This window comes from Nuphar pumila, chromosome 13, assembly GCF_984573655.1.
Source record: "Nuphar pumila chromosome 13, dmNupPumi1.hap1.1, whole genome shotgun sequence".
NCBI lineage: Eukaryota > Viridiplantae > Streptophyta > Magnoliopsida > Nymphaeales > Nymphaeaceae > Nuphar > Nuphar pumila.
In genome coordinates, this window is record NC_143261.1 from 74,351,118 (window position 1) to 74,370,103 (window position 18,986).

Here is an 18,986-nt window from a genome sequence, read left to right on the forward strand (position 1 = left end):
GTATGCTGACTCCAGTCGCCTTGTCGATCTCGGGCGACCAGCAGGGTGCACCACCCGGCTTGTGTGTCGTGACTTGTACTGTAAAAAAAAGATGGAAAAAAATGAATGAAAATGAAATACAAAATAATATATATATATATATATATATATATATATATATATATATATATTTGTGCATGTATTGAAAGAACTAGAGAATGTGCATGTAAATTGCACAACTGTATATACATGTGACATATGTGTGAAGTATGCATACACATATATACATATATATAGGTCTCAAACGGCACATATATACATATATATAGGTCTCAAACGGCACATATATACATATATATAGGTCTCAAATGGCATGATCCAAATTAACACAAACAATGATTGTTAATTTGTCGAATATAAAATGCTTAATGATGGAATATGCATAAATTCAACTAAATACATATTAGAAATGCTTGTTCTTGACCGTGACATAAAGAAAGGTGAAAAAATGATAGTTTTTGTCATCATTTCATAAAAATAATAAATGCAAGAGTATGTTTTCAAAGTTCGTTTCATTTACTATTTTATGCTCAAGCAAATGAATCATTTCCTTGAATGGTTTTTTCAGAACACATGATATAAGAATTGTGATGTTAGTTCAACTTCATTTACTTCAGAAATCTATCTGGCATGATCGAGTCTCACAAACTATTTTCCATCGAATGCATGAGATTATGTATCTTTCGCATGTGAATGTTATGGCCATGATTCCAAATATAGAATGCATGTGTTTGATAAATTGTATGGATGTAGTGGTTCATAATTGTGCGAAAGCTAAAAAATAAGCAAAACGAGTTTAGTAAAACCTCTATAGTGCCACACGAGCACTTGAGATTATGATTGTGTGTCATGTCAATACTACATTGTGACGATGTCTTAAGTGCACATATGTGATTTCCTACGAGTTGGGTCTGGTGTCGAATTAAACCAACGAGGTACTTTATGTAGGCCCAAGATTGTATTATTGAATAAGTGCATAAACATAAACATAAACATAAATTAAGGCCTGATCGGTTTTGTACTGAGGCTTGTTTTTTGATCTCGTTGGTGTTCCGACACCATGAGTACACTGGATGGGTAATCATAATGTGCCATAAAATAATATATTAACTACCACACTAGTGTGGTTTCTGTTCTGGCCATGAGGGCAGACTTTTGTATACCCTGGTGCAGTAAGTGGGCTCTCGAAGAGCTGGTTGCCCAGAGAGGCAGATACAATAATGTCATAAACAATAAATGAATGAGATTAATGCTCATTTGGTCTTGGTGTTACTTTGGAGATGGTAGATGGTTCAAAAATTTTGGGTTGTTGTTGAAACATACAATGTTTCTTATCATACTACGAGCGACAATGACTTGGTAGCCCTTCGCCCACAAGAGTTAAGAGACCTAGACTACCAAAATTAAATCTTAGGTGGGTAGGTCATTGCAGAAGTCGGATGCATCATGTTCTCTCAAACTTTAGGGGTTATCTCTTGGTCATTATACAATCCCTTTTGAAATTTGATCCAAATAGTCAACGGGGTATTAAATCATCTAAAGACTAATAGATCCTCAATTGAACTCATTTCTATCGGCGTATTTGAACTGCACATACCCGTATGGCGTTAATCAAATGAAACATAATTATTATTGCACAGTTTTACATCCTACAAATTTAAATATTTGCATGAATGAGATTAATTGTTGTTATGCTTATGTTAAAATGTATTACTGGTTTGTTTGAACTTCATTATGCTCTTATGTGCGGGCTTTTTACTTGTGTACCTTGGAAAGAGTTTTTCTACTAGAACTTGTGGAATTTGACCCCCAACAATTATTATTTTTCAGGTCAAAAAGAATGATAGGAGTTGTTACAAGGTGTTAGGACTGTAGTCGTGGTATTCACCTCTTTCCTGTCGATCTGGGATCCACTTTCAGTTACTTTAATGTTTCTTATTAAATTTGAAACTCTGAGATGTAATAATTATTGAAAACTCGATGAAATGGTTTTTATTTTTAGTAACTTGATCCAAATTGAATCGAACTGTAATCCCCCAAGATTTTTCAACTTCAAACAATTATTTTTTTTGCATATTTAAATATAAACCTAAAAATTTGAATAAAATTTTGGGGGGTTACACTCGTTTTTACCACTACGAACACTATCACCATCTTTGTTTTTTAAAACTTCATTAACGGTGAAAAGAATTAAGTTTTGATAGCAGAAAACAATGTCTCAACAGGTAATGAATAATTGCCCTATTTCATAAAAATAAAATAAAAACATAGTAGAATACAAAGAAATGCATACAAACACCTTTATAATTCTCTAAAACTTTTTATTCCACGAACCAAAGTACCAAAGGATCACATTCTCAAACTGCTCACATAAATCATAGATTCAACATACAAAGGATGTTAAAACTAGGTGAATTAAAGCCTTTAGTGTTCAAAGTGGAACTTTATGAGTAGTTTTCGTCTCTCGTAACGGTGTAAGGAGTTAAGACGTCTATCTTAAGGATACAACGAGTCAATTTCCACCGCTGCACTTCTATTCGGCTTGCATAACCTTTCACAGCATAAATGAGCAGTTGATGAGTTTTTGAATTTGACAGAAAATTAGGATTCATAAATACTATCCATCGACTGCAGATAAAAGACAATGTTCTCTACAACCCAATACAAAATATAATATTAAAAAATATTAAAAAAATGGGACAAAAAAACAAGAAGTGAGAAAATTATGATAGGTTTTATTAATCTAGGTGACCTTTAATAATAGAGAGGGGTTTATTGGATGGTCTTGACTCTCCCTTGATCCCATTTGACCTTCAACAGTCAAGTCATTGACAAAAAAGAAAGTGTGTTTTGAACTAAAATCCAACACAATTCAGTACAAAGCTAAGGTATAGGCTTAGACTTGGACCTGTGCATAGGCATAAGCAAATGCAAAATGCAATTGACAAGCCCTTTTTACCGTCTTAATCAAACCTAACTTATATAGGCTTATAAGAATTTCTCACTCTTTAATATGAGATTAAACTTTTTTAACTTGTCACATAATTTGATGTGTCTCAAAAGCTATTTTAGTTAATTTTTTAAATTTATACGTATGAAATGCATCTTATAAAAAGAAGACAATAAAGTCAATAGAGGATTACACTCAAAGGCAAAACAGAAAATGGAGCTACAAAAACTTTTGAAATTTATAAACAACCTTAAAATAATTTTTTAGATAACCCACAAATTTTTAAATATTATTTTGAAACTAATTTTTATAACACAACTACCATCAGAATGTTCGAATCGCTAGAAGTCTGCAATACGAGAACTACTTGTTGAACTCAACACCTTTTTTTGCAAATCCAACCATGTAATGTATTTTCAATAATGTTACCAATCAACTATTGGTGATGTATCTTCTCCACACCATCTCTTTGACACTATGGATGCACAATGAACCAAGCTGGTTTGAGCTTGGCTCATCTCGTAAATGAGCCGAGCTTGAATTAAGCTTTTAAGTTTCAATTGAGCAAACAAGCCGAGCTTGAGGCCTACCAAGCTCGATAAAGCTCGGATCATGTTTATATTTTATATAATATAAAATATATATTAAATATAAAAAAATTAAGCCACTTCTCCAGCCCTGTCCCCACTCTTTTTGGGGTCCCTCCGTTCTCAAGCATTGTGCCTCTCTCTCGCTTTAGGAAACCTCGTTCCCATCGGGCTGCCCTCGCTCCTTTGTCACCCTTCGCCCCCATCGACCCTCACTGGTGTGCTTTGTTTAGGTTGACTCCCTCACCAACACCCCTCACCTTCCCCGTAGATGTGTCTGTCCGATCGACGCCTTCACACTGGTTGGCTGCAATAAAAGAGATAGAAAGACGAAAAAGACATGAAGACTCTCTCTAGTTATTTTCCTCTCTCTTTCTCGTTCTTCTTGATTGAGGAGATAGAACTTAGAGAGGGAAAGACTCTCTCTCTCTCTCTCTCTGATGCAGTGGGTACCGGCTGGATCTTTCCTTGACGTTGGCTGTCGAAAACACGACTCTTGTGTTCGTGTAATGCTCAGAAAATCTCAACAAAAAAAAGGCCCACCGAAACAATGGGGGTCATGTTTTATTCAATGGAAACTTCAAGGGACAATAAGAATATAAACTAAAAAAAAAAAAGGAATCAGGGAACAAATTGAGATACTGAAAAGCAAAAGGGAAAAGGACGGCTGGAAGAAAACAAAATAGGAAAGCGTAAAAGGCTGCTCCTCTTCAAAATATTTGCCCTCCTGCATGCAACCCTAGATGAGGCTTTTAAAAGCCTCATCTGGATCTGGATCTGGGTCACAAATCATATAGTATGGGCCTAGGTCCATTCTGCCTTGCATCATTCTCCCCTGATGGGAAATAAGTCGGCTTTGACAACTTGTTTTCACAGTAATCATATGGATCAGACACATTAAAGGTAGGAGAAAGGTGTCAAGTTTCGGGCAGCCCAAGAAGGGAAGATCGGTCAGATAGGCCCGCTAGTCGGGGCAACCCGGTCTTCTTGGTAGGAAGGAGAACTACCCTATGACCCTTAAAGACAAATGTGTATGTATTCCTACTGCCATCATGGATGGTCTTACGATCAAACTGCCAGAGACGTCCCAATAGGATGTGACACGCACTCATGGGTGCCACATCACACCACACTTCATCGTGGTAATGCTCCCCCATAGAGAACCGAACTGGAAAACGCAGAGTGATGGGCACCTTGTTGCCTTTCTTGAACCATACCATTTTTTAAGGTTGGGACAATTTTTCCGTTTTTAGGTTCAAGGTGGACACGACATTCTCGGACACCATATTCTCGCACGCTCCGGAATCAATGATAACATCACACGCACGCCCCCTCACAGTTGCACCGGGTTCTAAAAATATTATTTCGCAACCATTTTGTGGGGGCCGACTCCCCGAATGTGGTCAACACATGACGGATGGTTAACAAATTTTTGATGTTGCCATCGAACTCTACGACTTTCAACTCGTCATTCCTCTCAACAAGCGACTCACCCTCGCTCTCACTATCAGACGCAGACTCAACAATGCCCTCTGCTAGATGGGTGTTCTTACTCATGGTGGGACACCTAAAACAATGAACGGTAGACTCACTGGGCTTACCTTTGGATCGGGTGTGGTACGTGGGTCCAGACTGATCAGGTTTGTCAGGGTGGACTTTGAGTCTTCTTTCCTAGGAGAGCTCGCTCCCCTAGTTGGGAAACTCGACTTGGGTTGACTGGACTGATCACTACGGGATATCTTATGTTCTTGCATCCTTTTCAGTTTCTCCTCCACATTCATGGCATAACTACTGGTCTGATCCAAGGACTCGACTGTGATACAACTGAAGTCGTCAGAAATATACTTCATGACCTGCTGGCGGGCGGTCTCCTCGCTCTGCACTCGTAGGGAAAGACGATGGAACTCAGTAGTGTAATCTGCCACAGTATTGGTGCCTTGACGCAGGGTCAGGTACTCCTTGTATGCTCTCTCGGCGTGATCTGACGACACGAACTTAGACTGCATCAGCTACTGCATCTCTTCCCAAGTTTGTACGTGCACTAATCCTTGTCGCTCCCTCGACCTCTGCAACTCAACCCACCATGTCTGTGCTAGGCCTCTAAACCGGGTAGAGGCTAGGGAGACACGACGGTACTCGGCGACCTCGTGGTAGTCGAAGAAGAACTGGATGACATATGACCAATCGAAGAACTACTCTGCATCGAACCGACCTGCGAACTCTGGAAGCTCCAACTTCACCCCATATGTGGAGGGTCGCTCCGGTGCTCTCTGCTGACGAGCCTCCACCATGCCTGCAGGGTACTCGTTCCAAAAGGTATCATCGTCCCACACCGCTTCATCTCTGCGCTCCTGTTCGCCTGGCTGCTAGGGTTGACGAATGCCAACAACCTGTTGTCAGTGCTCTGGTCGCGCTAGTCCTTGCTGTATCTGCCTCGGTCTGGCTGGCCCGTGGATGGGAGCCATCTGTAGCCGGCGTTGTGGCACCGGTATGACAGGAGGTCCAAAGTAAAGGGGATGGGGCTGTCGGGCCTCGGGCTCTAGGTGGGTAGGAATGGGATAATATGGGTTTGGGTTATGGGTCAGGTGAGGATAGTGGGGTTGAGTCAGATACAGTATTGGGTTTTGGATCGGGGACAGGTTAATGGGTTTGCCCTAGTTCGGGAATTGGGTCGTATTGGTATAATATTGGATTGATTCGCCTGATTGGATGTGGATCGGGTCTATTCCTAAACTACTCGTCGGACCCGAATTTGGGTAGGTTGGATCGAGGATCGAATTGTGGGGATAAAAGGCTTGATTTGAACTCGATCCGCGATCCATATGATTATGGGCCCGGTTTTGACCCGGCTCAAATTCAAACTGGAACTCTGTAATAACCACAATTTTTTTAAAAACTTAAGTGGTTTGGGCCTGGGATCCAAGTCGTGGATCCGGGACCCATAAAGGGGTCTTTATATATATTTATCTCGTAAAACCTATATGAACTTACATAAGTGCAAAATTTTTAATTAGGCGAATTATTCAAGAGATAACTACGTATATAATGTATAAATGGGCTTGGGATCCACATTTCGGATCCAATACCCAGATAGGATCCATATGGATATAGGTAAAATACCCTATATATTCGTATACCTGATTAAATATATATATTATGAGTATTTTTAGGGGATCCACGATTGGACCCATTTGGATCCAATCCGTGGATCCATACCAGGTGGGAGGCAAGGGTCCGGTCGGGTTTGGATCCCGAGCCGCAGGTCGCAGACCCGGACCCGGCCCTCTCGTTAACAAAAATAAAATTTTAATTTAAAAGCAAGAAAACTCTTGGATCCGGGTCGGACCCGACCCGGATCCATAACCCGATAGGGTTTTTTAAAACCCTATATTGGGCTGCAGTTTTTTTAAAAGTGAGGAAGAGCAAGAATCGTGCCTAGGGCACGATTCTGCTGTTTCTAAAGAGGAAAGGAAGGAAGGGGGGTCGGCTGGAGTAACCGATCCCCACCCATCTCGGCATGGAAGGAGGGGAATCAGCCGATAAAAGGGAGTGGAGAGGGGTTCTCTTCCCTCGTCTCCCTCGTTTCTCCCTTCCCTCGTCTCTCTCTCTCGTGTGGGTGTGCAGCGGAAGGCTGGAGGTCACCGGAAAACTGCAGCCACCAGCAGCCTCTTCTCCTGTCCTCTTCCCTTGCGTGCGACCATCACGACACCGGAGCAGTCGAGGCCGGTGGAATAGCTCGCCTTCTCACGACAGCCGCAACCCCCAAACGTTGGATTTTAGAGGTACGGGTTTTTCCTTTGGGTTAAGTGAGGAAAACGAACATGGGTTCGATTTCCATGTAAGTATTTTGGTGTAAAAGCATAGGGATGAGTAAATCTAGACATTTACTCTAAGATCCATGGATGAAATCCATGTATTTCCATCCTCTTGAAGATTGCTGTGTAATAATTTAGATATAAATGTAATCTTTTAAAAAAAAAAACAGAGTTAACAAAATCCTTTTTTCATGCTTAGGGCCCAGGCACTCAGTCGGCTGGGCTGAGTACCTGACCCAGCCCCCTGGGTCGGCTGGGTGGGTCTGGTTGTGTGCTAGACCCAGTTTTGACTGGGCCACTTGTTCGAAATTTTGAGATACATGTGGTGTGTTTCCTAGATTTCAGATTTTATAAATTGTGTGTAGTTCAATGCATGTCAAAAATGTGATCTTCTCATAACTTAACTAGGCATCATGTACGCCAACTGTATATCATTGTAAGTCTTGGTGACAAGTTTGTTTCAGCCATACATAGTACTGGGGTTTTTGTAAGGCTTGGGTTCACGGTGGTATTTTAGATTTTATAAGCCTAGCAACAAAGACTTTCTGTGTAGATCATTTCTACTCCAAACAAAATTCTATTACATAGAAAATATAAGTTATTAGGTGTTTGTTCTTGATTATTTTGGGTTTTCAGAAATATTATGTTGAAGGACACTTGAATTATGTTGCTTTGTTTGTGTAAGCGTTAATCGTGGATGAACCTTTGGTTTTTCTTGTGTTCTTGTTCTAAGCATATGAATAATACTCATGCAGGAAGCATACCCATCTAGGAAAGAAATCAAAACTTTAGGTTCATGCATGCTGAATATGCATACTATGTGAGGTTGCAGCGTGTTTTAGCTTCCAGTTTTTCGCATATGTTCATAAACATGTGCTGGCCTGCTGATAACAGGCCCCAACTCTTCTTTTGTGCTATTACTGTTAAACCAGAATTTTCTTTTTTTGAGTTTTTCTCTTTGTTATATCAAAACATGTACTGCTGCAGGTTTGCATCTTGAGGTCTTTTTATTTCTTTTAGATGTCTGTAGAATTATCAGTTCAAAAGGTTTTCTAAGCATCATATAGTGCTGGGTTCAGCCAACATCATAGTAATATTGTTGAGCGTTTATTATCTATTGGCACTTAAGTTGCAGATTGTTATAAATCATGTCATGCATTTAGTCTGATTGGTACTCGTGCAAACTCAGATGCTATTCATTATTTAGTTGGCTTGACTTTTTCACAGACCATTATGCTGGGTTGTCCACATGTCTCTGGATAATGAAACTGGGTTGAATCCTAGTCAATTAAGTCGGCAAAGCTTGAATAGCCAATTTCAAGAAAAATCTTATATAAACTAGATGTTATTTTAAATCCATAATTTGACTCATAGTGTGTATTTTAAATTTCCAGACCCTAGTTGTGGGTAGGTAAGTTGTCTTTCAATACATGTTATGAATGGAAAGCCTCATGTTTTGACTATGTATACCTCTACTGGTGTTATGTATGTTCCACATGCCTATTGGTTATGTTATGCTTATTCAGGGTGATGTTTCCTTAGGTGCTTAAACTTGATAAATAATCCTTGTTCAAAATTATTGTTGTAAGTGAGTGTACTTGTGCATATACACATATGGAATTTAGATCAAAACAACATGGTTGTTCGTATGTTTTAATTGGATTGATTCATGAATGAACTCTTGCATTTGACACGAGTGTGTGCATGTCATGGAAACATGCATTTAATGTGGGTGTGTGAATTTATGCTTATGCCTATGAAATTATTGTTTCATGCACAACTTGCATACATGAATGCGCATTGAAAAGGATGTGAAAAGAATGCATAAGTGGCATACTTTTTATGATTTTCGCTTATGAATGCAGTGATGATCAAATTGGATCATCAGGGGCTGGGTGAGCCTCGAGAATCAGTCGTTCTCTGATTTAGTTATTTTGATGCATTACAACAAATCAAATGTGATATTAATGTTTCATCGCACTGTTCTATGTTGTCATGGGCGGTGGTTCCGTGAAAAGCTTAGCATGCTGATGTGCAAGCTTATGTTATTAATTCTGCATGTAAATTTGCAAATGTAAAAGAAATGAATTAATAACCAGATAAAAGAAAGTAAAGAACAGTGTAATTCACTTTCTTCTTGATGTCCCTGCTTTAGCGTGGGAATCTTGGATATTGCGGTTTAGGGGAAACCGTGAGGATACAAAAACTCTGTGTGCGTTTTGTTGCCCCTGAACCCGATATTGAGGTTCTTCTCCTGGCCACGATTTTAGGAAGAGTCCGCCACTTTACCCGGGAGTGGTGTGTTAGTCACAGCTGTGAGTTTGTTTGGTATACCAAGAAAGTGGTGCCAGTGGATGCTGTTTTCCATGGTGTCCCCGACTTTGGATGTTGTTTTCCAAGGTTCCGATAGATGGTGTTGTTTCCTGATATCGGTCGAGGGCTAAGTGTGGAACCCGGTAATAAAATACAAATTGTGTGTTAAGCTACCCCGGGAACCCTACTTGACCTCGGAGACTATACCCGTTTGGTGTATCCGCGGGCAATGGTAAATTAAAAAGAGAAACTTAAGGATTGTGTGCATTTAATAGGACATGCATATAGAAAGATGAAAGCTTAAATGAAAGATAATAAATGGTTCATGCATTGCACATACATCATGCATATTCTTGTTATGCATTAGTTCATGCATGTTTACCTGTTCACTTGGTTGTTTATGTTGATCATGGTATGATGTTGATCTCTTATGCATTTAATTTCCTTATTGATTAAGTTGTGATCAATGTTACTTACTTCGTGTTCCCTCATATTCAAAGTTTAATTCTGCATGAATGGTTGTCTTATGAATTGATTATAACCATATTCCTCAAAATATTACATGGATCTTATTTATGTTCTTTTTCTTTTTTGATTCATTAGGGAAACCTGTACGCAGAATTCTTCGGATTTCTGACCCTCTTATTTTATTGGTTTTTCCCAGACACAGGTGATCAGTGAAATGGACTCGCTTCTGAGGGGGTACGAGAGCCACATTTGTTTCAGACGGCTTCACTTACGGACAGAGTGGCTCTACTTATGTTTTCTTTTAGTTCTTCTTATTTTCTGCAATTTGATATTTCACTTTTGACATTGAATATGACTCTTATTGATTCATTAATAAAAGAGTTCAGTTGATTGGTTATGAATGATAAATGTAAGTTGGTTTGTGGTGTGTGGTTATTCAACTGAAATTGGAACTGTAGGGACCCCAGGTCTCTGGGAAGTTTTCCGCAACTCTTAGAAAAAAAATTCTACATTTTTCAAAGGTATGAGTTGGGGTCGTTACAAACTCCGTTCAGGTCTGATATGGGTTTAGGTCGGCATTGGATCCATTTTGGGGGTGAAACATAACGGGTTGGGTCTGATTCGGGGTGAACCGCGAACCAAACCCAACTGGGTTGGTCGGATGTGGGGCTTCGAGACTCGAACCCGCCCCAGAGGACCCAAAGGATGGCCCACGGGACTCAGGTCCGAGCCCAAATAGTCTCAGATCTTGGCTGGATCTGGTCGGGTTTGGTCCGACCCACGGGAGATGATCCCCAGTTGCTTGTTGACGGACTACGACCGAGCCCCCGTGCACAGGAGTCGGGAGGGTCGTCAGGACCGTGCCGGCCTAGGCTGGCGCAGGCGTGCCTGCGGCCCGACCCTGCATCACGCCCGGGCCCTGCAGGTTGCATCTGGCCTGCAGCCCCTAAGTCGTGATTTGCTACCCAGCCGACGCACCCAGGCTCACGACAAAAGGGTCTCCCATGGGCTCGGGGGTCGCTGGACAGCCACGACCCCCTGACTGGCATTCGGGCTCTGGTTCAGGATCGGTACCCCTGGCTGGAGTGTCTTGTGACTGGCGTTCGGGTGCGGATCCCCCCCAATGTTCCCCAACTGCATGGCAAGCTGTCATTTCAGTTGGGCAGGATCATTCGCTGCCGCATTAAGGAGGTCGACTGCACCGTTTGCCACCACTGTACCCATTTTTTGAGTTGTCATAGGGCGTGGTTCCGTTGGCAATTCTAGGGCGACAAGACGACCCTCGATCCCAATCAGCCATTTCGATACCCCAGTAACCTCTTTATTCATGCACAACATATTCTTCTGCAGTTTCGTCATTGTTTTCATCAGACGCATCATTTACCAATCTCCTTTCGCTCATCGCCACTCGCCAGATCGGTCCTTGCTTCAAGTGACATCACGCTGATGAAGGTGAACGTTGGGCGCTCTGATACCACTTTGATACAGTGGGTATCGGCTAGATCTTTCCTTGACGTCGGCTGTCGAAAACACGACTCTCATGTTTGTGTAATGCTCAAGAAATCTCAACAAAAAAAGGCCCACCAAAACAATGGGGGTGTGTTTTATTCAATGAAAACTTCAAAGGACAATAAGAATATAAACTAAAAAAAAGAATCTGGCAACTAACTAAGATACTGAAAAGCAAAAGAGAAAAGGACAGTTGGAAGAAGAAAAGGTAAAAGGCTGCTCTTCAAAAAATTTGTCCTCTTGCATGCAACCCTAGATGATGCTTTTAAAAGCCTCATTTGGATTTGGATTTGGATTCGGCTCATGGATCATGCGGCATGGGCATGGGTCCATCCTGCCCTACATATCTCTCTCTCTCTCTCTATATATATATATATATGCAAAACACTGCCCCAAGTTAGGCTGGGGCTTCCAGTTAAGTTCTGTTCAATTAAGGCTTGTCTCGGTTTAGGCTTGGGATAAGCTCTAGCCGAGCCTTTACATTTTTTTATTTTGGTGAGCCGAGCTTGTACATTCCAAGTTCGACGTGAACCCTACTTGACACTCATCAGAGAGAGATTTTGGATAATTTTATGGTAAAAATGTAAAATATGAAAGCTTTACTAAAATTTACTCTCTCTAAAAAAAGAAAAGAAGAGAGAGAGATTTGTGGATATTTTTTTTAGGTAAAAATATAAAATATAAAAAACTTTACTCAATGTCCACCATCCGTGCAATCAATAGCGCACTACCCTCAGTTTTGAGAGATGGATCCTCCTAAATCCGATCCATTCACAATTTCATGGATCTGTAACTCCAACTCTCTCTGTCTCGACAATGGTGGGGAAGAAAATATCTCCTCGGATTCTACTCTTCTTTTTACTGCTACTCTTTTTTGGAAACCGGGGTTGCTATATTTGCTGTCTGCACTCTGCCTCTCTCTCCCCTCGCAGGAGGAATCTCCTACCAACTAGCCTCTCTCTCTCTCTCTGTCTCTCTCTCTCTGACGTCAAGGATGGCCGCCTTGCAACTCTGGGAGACCCTGAAAGAGGCCATAACGGCCTACACGGGCCTCTCCCCCGCCACCTTCTTCACTATCTTGGTCGTCTCCCTCGCCTTCTACAACTTGATCTCCGGCTGGTTCTCTCCCCGTCCGCCGCCTCCGAGAGTGAAGGAGGAGGAGGCGGAGCCCCTGCTGCCGCCCGTCCAGCTTGGAGAGGTCACCGAGGATGAGCTTAAGGCCTACGACGGCTCCGACCCAAAGAAGCCTCTCCTCATGGCCATCAAGGGCCAGATCTACGACATCTCGCAGTCGAGGTCCCCCTCCCTTTCCAACACCCCTTCTATCCTTTTGATCTAACCCAATTTTGGTCGGTTTAGTGTATGTTGGTGCTAAAATTTATGGGGTTAATTTTTTTGAGAGTTGATGATTTGAGGGTGTGGGTCTGGGTTTTTTCCACCCCAAATAAGTTGATTTTTTTTTTGGTTTTAATGGATTTTCTTGCTTTTCTGTTTCAGTTGAGAAAGCGGTTTTCACTTTTTCTAGGTTCAGTTTTTGTTGGGTTTTGGGGTTTTCTGTCTAGGTTTGTGCATTTTAGAGGTCTGTGGTTGTTTTGAGCCAATGGGTGTTGTTTATTCCCAAGTTTTGATTTGCTTTTTGATGTAATTTTGGGACTGTTCGTTATTTTTGGTTTTTGCACTCGGTTGATCGTGAGGTTTTTTTGTGGGTTCTCCGTTAGCTTGGGGTTTTATATGCTCTTTCTGATAATCAGCTTCCGGTGTGTGGTTTTCTTTTATTCTGGTTGTAGTTGATTCTAGGATGTTGGTTACGTTTCCATTAGAGGCCTTTTTTAAGTTGAGCAGATGGTTTACTGTTTTTCTCTTTAAACAGTTGATTTTTCTTATGTTAGTTTTGTATTTCATTGATAAATTAGAAAGGGGAATAGAGTGTATGACTGTTATTAACAGATGGGCTCTGTATCTTATGGGGATTTTAGAGGTTTCAGCTTGGTTTTCTGATGAGGGTGCAGGTTTTCTAGAAGAAAAGTGTTGGTTTATTTGCGTCTGGTTATATTTAACCATAACCATAATGATACTTGCATATGTAGACATGGTTGCTGTGTATGTTGTGCGTTTTTAACGTTCAATCACGGATTAGAGGCTTTTGTTTATGATATGTTTCACGCTTAGTTGAAAGAGTTGAGTTAGCCAAGTCCAGTTCCATCTCTGTTAATGCTAACATATTTTGAGTGCTGGAGTCTCAGATGATTCTATGTCTGATGCTTTTGGGTTTAATTTTTTTACATTTGGACCTGAATCCTGATGTTTGTCCATTTTCTTTCTTTTCTCAAGTGGATTCTGGTGAGGGATGCAATATACTATTGCCATCCCAATCAGGGTCTTTATCAGTCCAACTCATTTACCAAAAGGGCTGAACACGGGCTCAGTTGGCCCAACCTTACCATTTCTTTGGAGTAATTGATTCGTTCATGCAGGAATGCACTCCTTTTGATTATTTGTGTTTCGTTGGCTGAAATATTGTAGTTCGGTATGTAGGCTTTGATTTTTCTTCTTTTTTGAGGGGGTGCTTTTCCTCCTCCCCACATGTTTCAGCTACTGAACCACTTTTTTTTCTTTTCCTGCTTCAATGAAGATTTGTGTTTTCTTTCCCTAGTTCCAGACATAACCATAAAGCATGGTGAAGGGAACAGTCGGTTGGATTTAACATCTTCATGTTGATTTTGTTATGATGTATTTGGTGTCTGATTATTTTGAAACGCTGATCACTACATTGATCCAGGAATAATCATATACATGTGTTCTCAATTTGTAGTTGCAGTTGATTTCAGTAATTGGATTTGCCCATTTAGGCTTCTTAATTACAAATTTTGGTTATGGAATTCGTGGCTTTTCCCATCATCTTGGGTTTGTTACTTGGTGAACTTGCTCTCTCTCTCTCTCTCTCTCTCTCTCTCTCTCTCTCTCTCTCTCTCTCTCTCTCTCTCTCTCTCTCTCTCTCTCTCTCTCCTATTGCATCCATTTTTCTTATGTGTTTTTTGGTTGCATCTCTTCTAGGCTGTAGTTGATCATATCTCACCCTTTTCCTGATCTCTTGGGTCGGCCTTTGCCCCCACCATGCAATCTATGTTACATGGACACTTCACCTAAGCTGAAGTGTCAGTGTCGGACACTTCCCGACACTGACACTCCTGGACACGGCACCGCCACTGTTTTTAAAATTAGAAGTGTCCAAAAATTTGGACACCCACGTTGGGTGTCCGACACTTTAAATTGTGTTGTCCAGTTTCTTGCATAAAGGATAGGGGTGTCCAGCTTTATGGACACTATTCTAGGGTGTGAAAGATACTTACCTGGGAAGTATCCATCACGCATTGACACTCCCATTAGTCTTGATTATTTGTTTACATTTTGTACTAACAATCTTACATGTTCATAAAACTGTAAATTATCAAGGATCAAATTACAAATGGGAAAGGAATGTGCATTTTATATTTTATGATTTTGTTTGCATAATTCTTTAAATCTCTCTTTATATATATATATATATATTGCTGTGTCCAAGTATCTAGTTTTTTAAGACCCGCCATGTCCAACACTTCTTCCACGATACCCATGTCAATGTCCAAGTAACATAGCATGCAATCAATGAAGTTTGTTTTATTTAAGAGAATAAATCTCTTATCACTATGACCCGCTTCTTAGATGTCATTGTTTTCTTGGTATTTCCATCTTTCAATGGGGTGCAATGGTAGGAACAATAGCAAATTCACCATGTGATATTCTTGCTTTGGTATTTTTCTTGTTTTCTGCAGTCTGATGTTATTCAGCAAGATTATGTTAGTGGAACAGAATAGTATCTAGTACCCAAAGTTGATGATTGTGTTTATGTTCTGAAACTCTAAAATTATCTTATAATTGGTTACAACTTTCTCAATGTTGATCCCATTTAGATCAAGTTGGCTAGTAATCTTATGTCTGCATTTAATATGAAGCATTAACTAATATCACCTCTTAGCGTGCGATTCTTGGTAAGAATTTGGTTCAATACACTAGTTTTGACTTTGATGGCTTAATGTGATTTGATTATCTTCTGAATCTATATGTGTGATCTGAATCAAGAGTCAAGACCTGTATCCACTTGAATTTTGAATGAGTTTTTGAGGAGCAAAGGGTCCAAATTTATCCAACGCAGCTTATTTGTTATGTAGTACAAAATGAATAGAATCCAGAAAGGTCTTTGATACAAACATAACTTCTCAGGAGGTGTATTTGCCATTTGTTAATTGACACTGCTATACATAAAGATTATGAATAAACTTCTGATTCGTGTTAAAGGAATGGTGCTGCTCCTTCAATTTCGAAAAGCCCTTCCACCTGTCTCAATCTGGGACAAATTTTGCTAAAACAGTAAAGGTTTGGGGCTCTGGGGAATTTCTATGCTCTGCAGAAGTGCTAGGCTCTAGCCAACTAGGAAAAAAAATCCTACGAGGTACATTTTTAAATAGTTTTGAAGCTAATGCAGATAGCTCGCTGGTACAGTCTCCTTCCCCAGGAGCCATGGCCCACCTACACTACCACTACCCATGAGGTGGAAGTAGGGTACCTCACTGACAGAGTGAGTGAGATTCTAGGTGCTATTGAAACAGCGACTAAAGCTATTTGAATTTCTATGATATGAAGAAAAATTGTTATATTGTTATTCCCTTCCTTTATTTTTTCTTCGATTGATCCATAATTTTATTTACTGGAACTGAAGAAGTGTATGTATGTTCCCTCAAGTCCTCAAGAGACAAGCTCTGTTTCCGTAATTTTATTTACTGGAACTGAAAAAGTGTTTGTATGTTCCCTCAAGTCTTCAAGAGACAAGCTCTATTTGTAAGTTGTAAGGTAACGTTGTGCTGAATGTTTGGTCTATTTTGATATTTTTGCAGAATGTTTTATGGACCAGGAGGACCTTATGCTCTATTTGCTGGCAAAGATGCAAGCAGAGCTCTTGCTAAGATGTCCTTTGAAGAGAAGGATTTAACCGGAGATCTTGAAGGCCTTGGGCCTTTCGAGCTTGATGCCTTGCAAGACTGGGAATACAAGTTCACGAGCAAATATCACAAGGTTGGAACCATCAAGAAGAAAACTGTGCCAGTGGCTGAATCATCTGATGCTCATGCTCATGCTGCTGGAGCAACTGATACCACTGCGAGGTCTATAGATGCTGTTCCAGCTGAAACCCCGTTAGGTGAAGTCAAACCTAAAGAAGGTACCACCACTAGTCATGAGGTTCAGGAGTAATGTTTCTGATTTTGTTAAGAGGGGTTGGTGAAGAGAGATTGTTTTTCCCCTTAAAAACACACTTTTTCACTGGTATATTTATGTAGATTGACTAGGTTCTATGCTTTTGAAAGTGTGTAATGAATGTATGCCATCACATCTGCTGTTTTTATCTAATGAGGTTTTTTCTCCTCCCCTTTTCATGGGTTATAAGAGGCAGTTAGAGAAGAGTTTCAGCATTTTTTTTATACGCATGGTCACTCTCATGTCATTTTGTGTCACTAGATTTTTCATTATCCCATCAAGACACTTCGTTTGTTTTTTCACTGAACACAATGATACTGTGATTTGGGCTGCATTTGGATTGTGGGAGATTAACATAAACTCTCTCTCTCTCTCTCTCTCTCTCTCTCTCTCTCTCTCTCTCTCTCTCTCCTTAATCAGTATGTGAAACATATTCCTTTTGAAAACAATAAAATACATAGTTACATACCCCACTATGTAATGTGGTACGGGAATCAAGGGAGTCTAAAATATCTACTTAAAATCACTCTAGAGTTTCTTGTGCATGTAAGCATTGCAACAGTAATCCTGTCAGCTGGAGCTTAATATACTGGAGATGGCCGGTGGCTGGATTGTTACTTAACCATTAAATATAGTGCAAAATATATAAACATTTCTTTTCTAGGAATAAATCAAATGGAAAAAAGCGGTCTGAATATAGCTCTGTTTATGAGCGCTCGCACCGTCGGAGAGTATGGAAAACCCAGAATCATTCACTGCTTGGGAGATAAGAAAAAATTTAATTAAGGGATGGTAGTTTTCATTACCATGTTGATGCCATCTTGAATGGTCCTCCGGTTGTCTCCGCCAATCCTGCCAGCTGTCAAATTAAACACACATTTAATTTACAGGAAGAAACTTTGAAAACACTATTGGTCACATTAAAAGCATACAGGAAGAAACTTTTGGTCACATTAAAAGCATACAGGAAGAAACTTTTGGTCACATTAAAAGCATAGGAAGAGTGCATGCAAGGTACTTGGCGTCAACAATAGGTATTTTTTTTTATTGAAAGGCAAGCTGGGGTTAGGCAGATCCCCACCGGTTACACAACATACCATTGAGTTTCGAACTTGCAACGTCCCAACACATGGTGGCGTGCACTAACAGCTCCTACCAAACAAGCCGAGGACCCCGGACCCCATTGGTTTAACAATAATAGGTGCTTGGCTTGGCTTGGCTTGGGTTGGGTTGGGTTGGCACGATTTGTATGAACCCACTAACTCACTCACTATGATTGAACTATTTGGTATGCAAAAAATAGGTTTAGTGGTAAAATCTTATCACTTCTAACTTTGAAACAATGCATTTTTTTAATCCTATTTCTTCAAGATCATTTGGTAACAAGGGGAGTTCTGATCCTATGCAAGTTGGATATGATTTAAATGGGCTAGGGACACTAGGACTAGGGTGCGAGTTATAGTTCAGGTTGAATGGTCGAGTCCGGAAAATTCATTAGTTCTGGAGAGGGTATGACAAGATGGAAATGTCAATGGAAAATGTGTAACATGGGCAGAGTATCACCAGAACAGGCTGGTCAATAGGTTTAGGCATATGGCATGGTCAATGGTCAAGTCTAGTTTGGTTCAGGGTTAATAAGAAGATGGCAATGGTGAAGGTTCTGACTCACTTCAGCACACACGAAGGGTTTGTTTGATGTTTTGTCCAGGATTGTTCAGAATGAACGAAACAAAACCAACATGTGTGTTCTATCTATTTTGTAACAATTATACCAAGTCCAACGTTTGTTGGAGTATCTAGTGAGGATATGTTATTTATGTTTGTTGTTTGATTTGCGTTGTACGGACAACCTGAACACACATTGATAATGGGTTGGATAACTTTGTTTTGGATCGTACGACCTGATCCGTCCACCAATATTCATGTTTTAACATATTTATTATGGATTTTTAACCCCAAATATCTATCTCATATTGTATCTAAATACCAAAATAGTATAAAACTTGTGTGAATGCC

The 18,986-nt window shown here is 40.3% G+C and overlaps 1 protein-coding gene across 1 annotated transcript; it reads left to right on the top strand.

Annotated features, from left to right (window-relative positions):
- Nucleotides 1-12,566: 12,566 nt before the first annotated feature.
- On the top strand, nucleotides 12,567-17,156 carry LOC149818718 (membrane steroid-binding protein 1-like). The gene is made up of 2 exons (XM_089984579.1): nucleotides 12,567-12,977; nucleotides 16,613-17,156. The coding sequence occupies exons 1-2, from the start codon at nucleotides 12,676-12,678 to the stop codon at nucleotides 16,965-16,967; spliced, it is 657 nt and encodes a 218-aa protein (XP_089840705.1). The 5' UTR covers nucleotides 12,567-12,675; the 3' UTR covers nucleotides 16,968-17,156.
- Nucleotides 17,157-18,986: the final 1,830 nt, after the last annotated feature.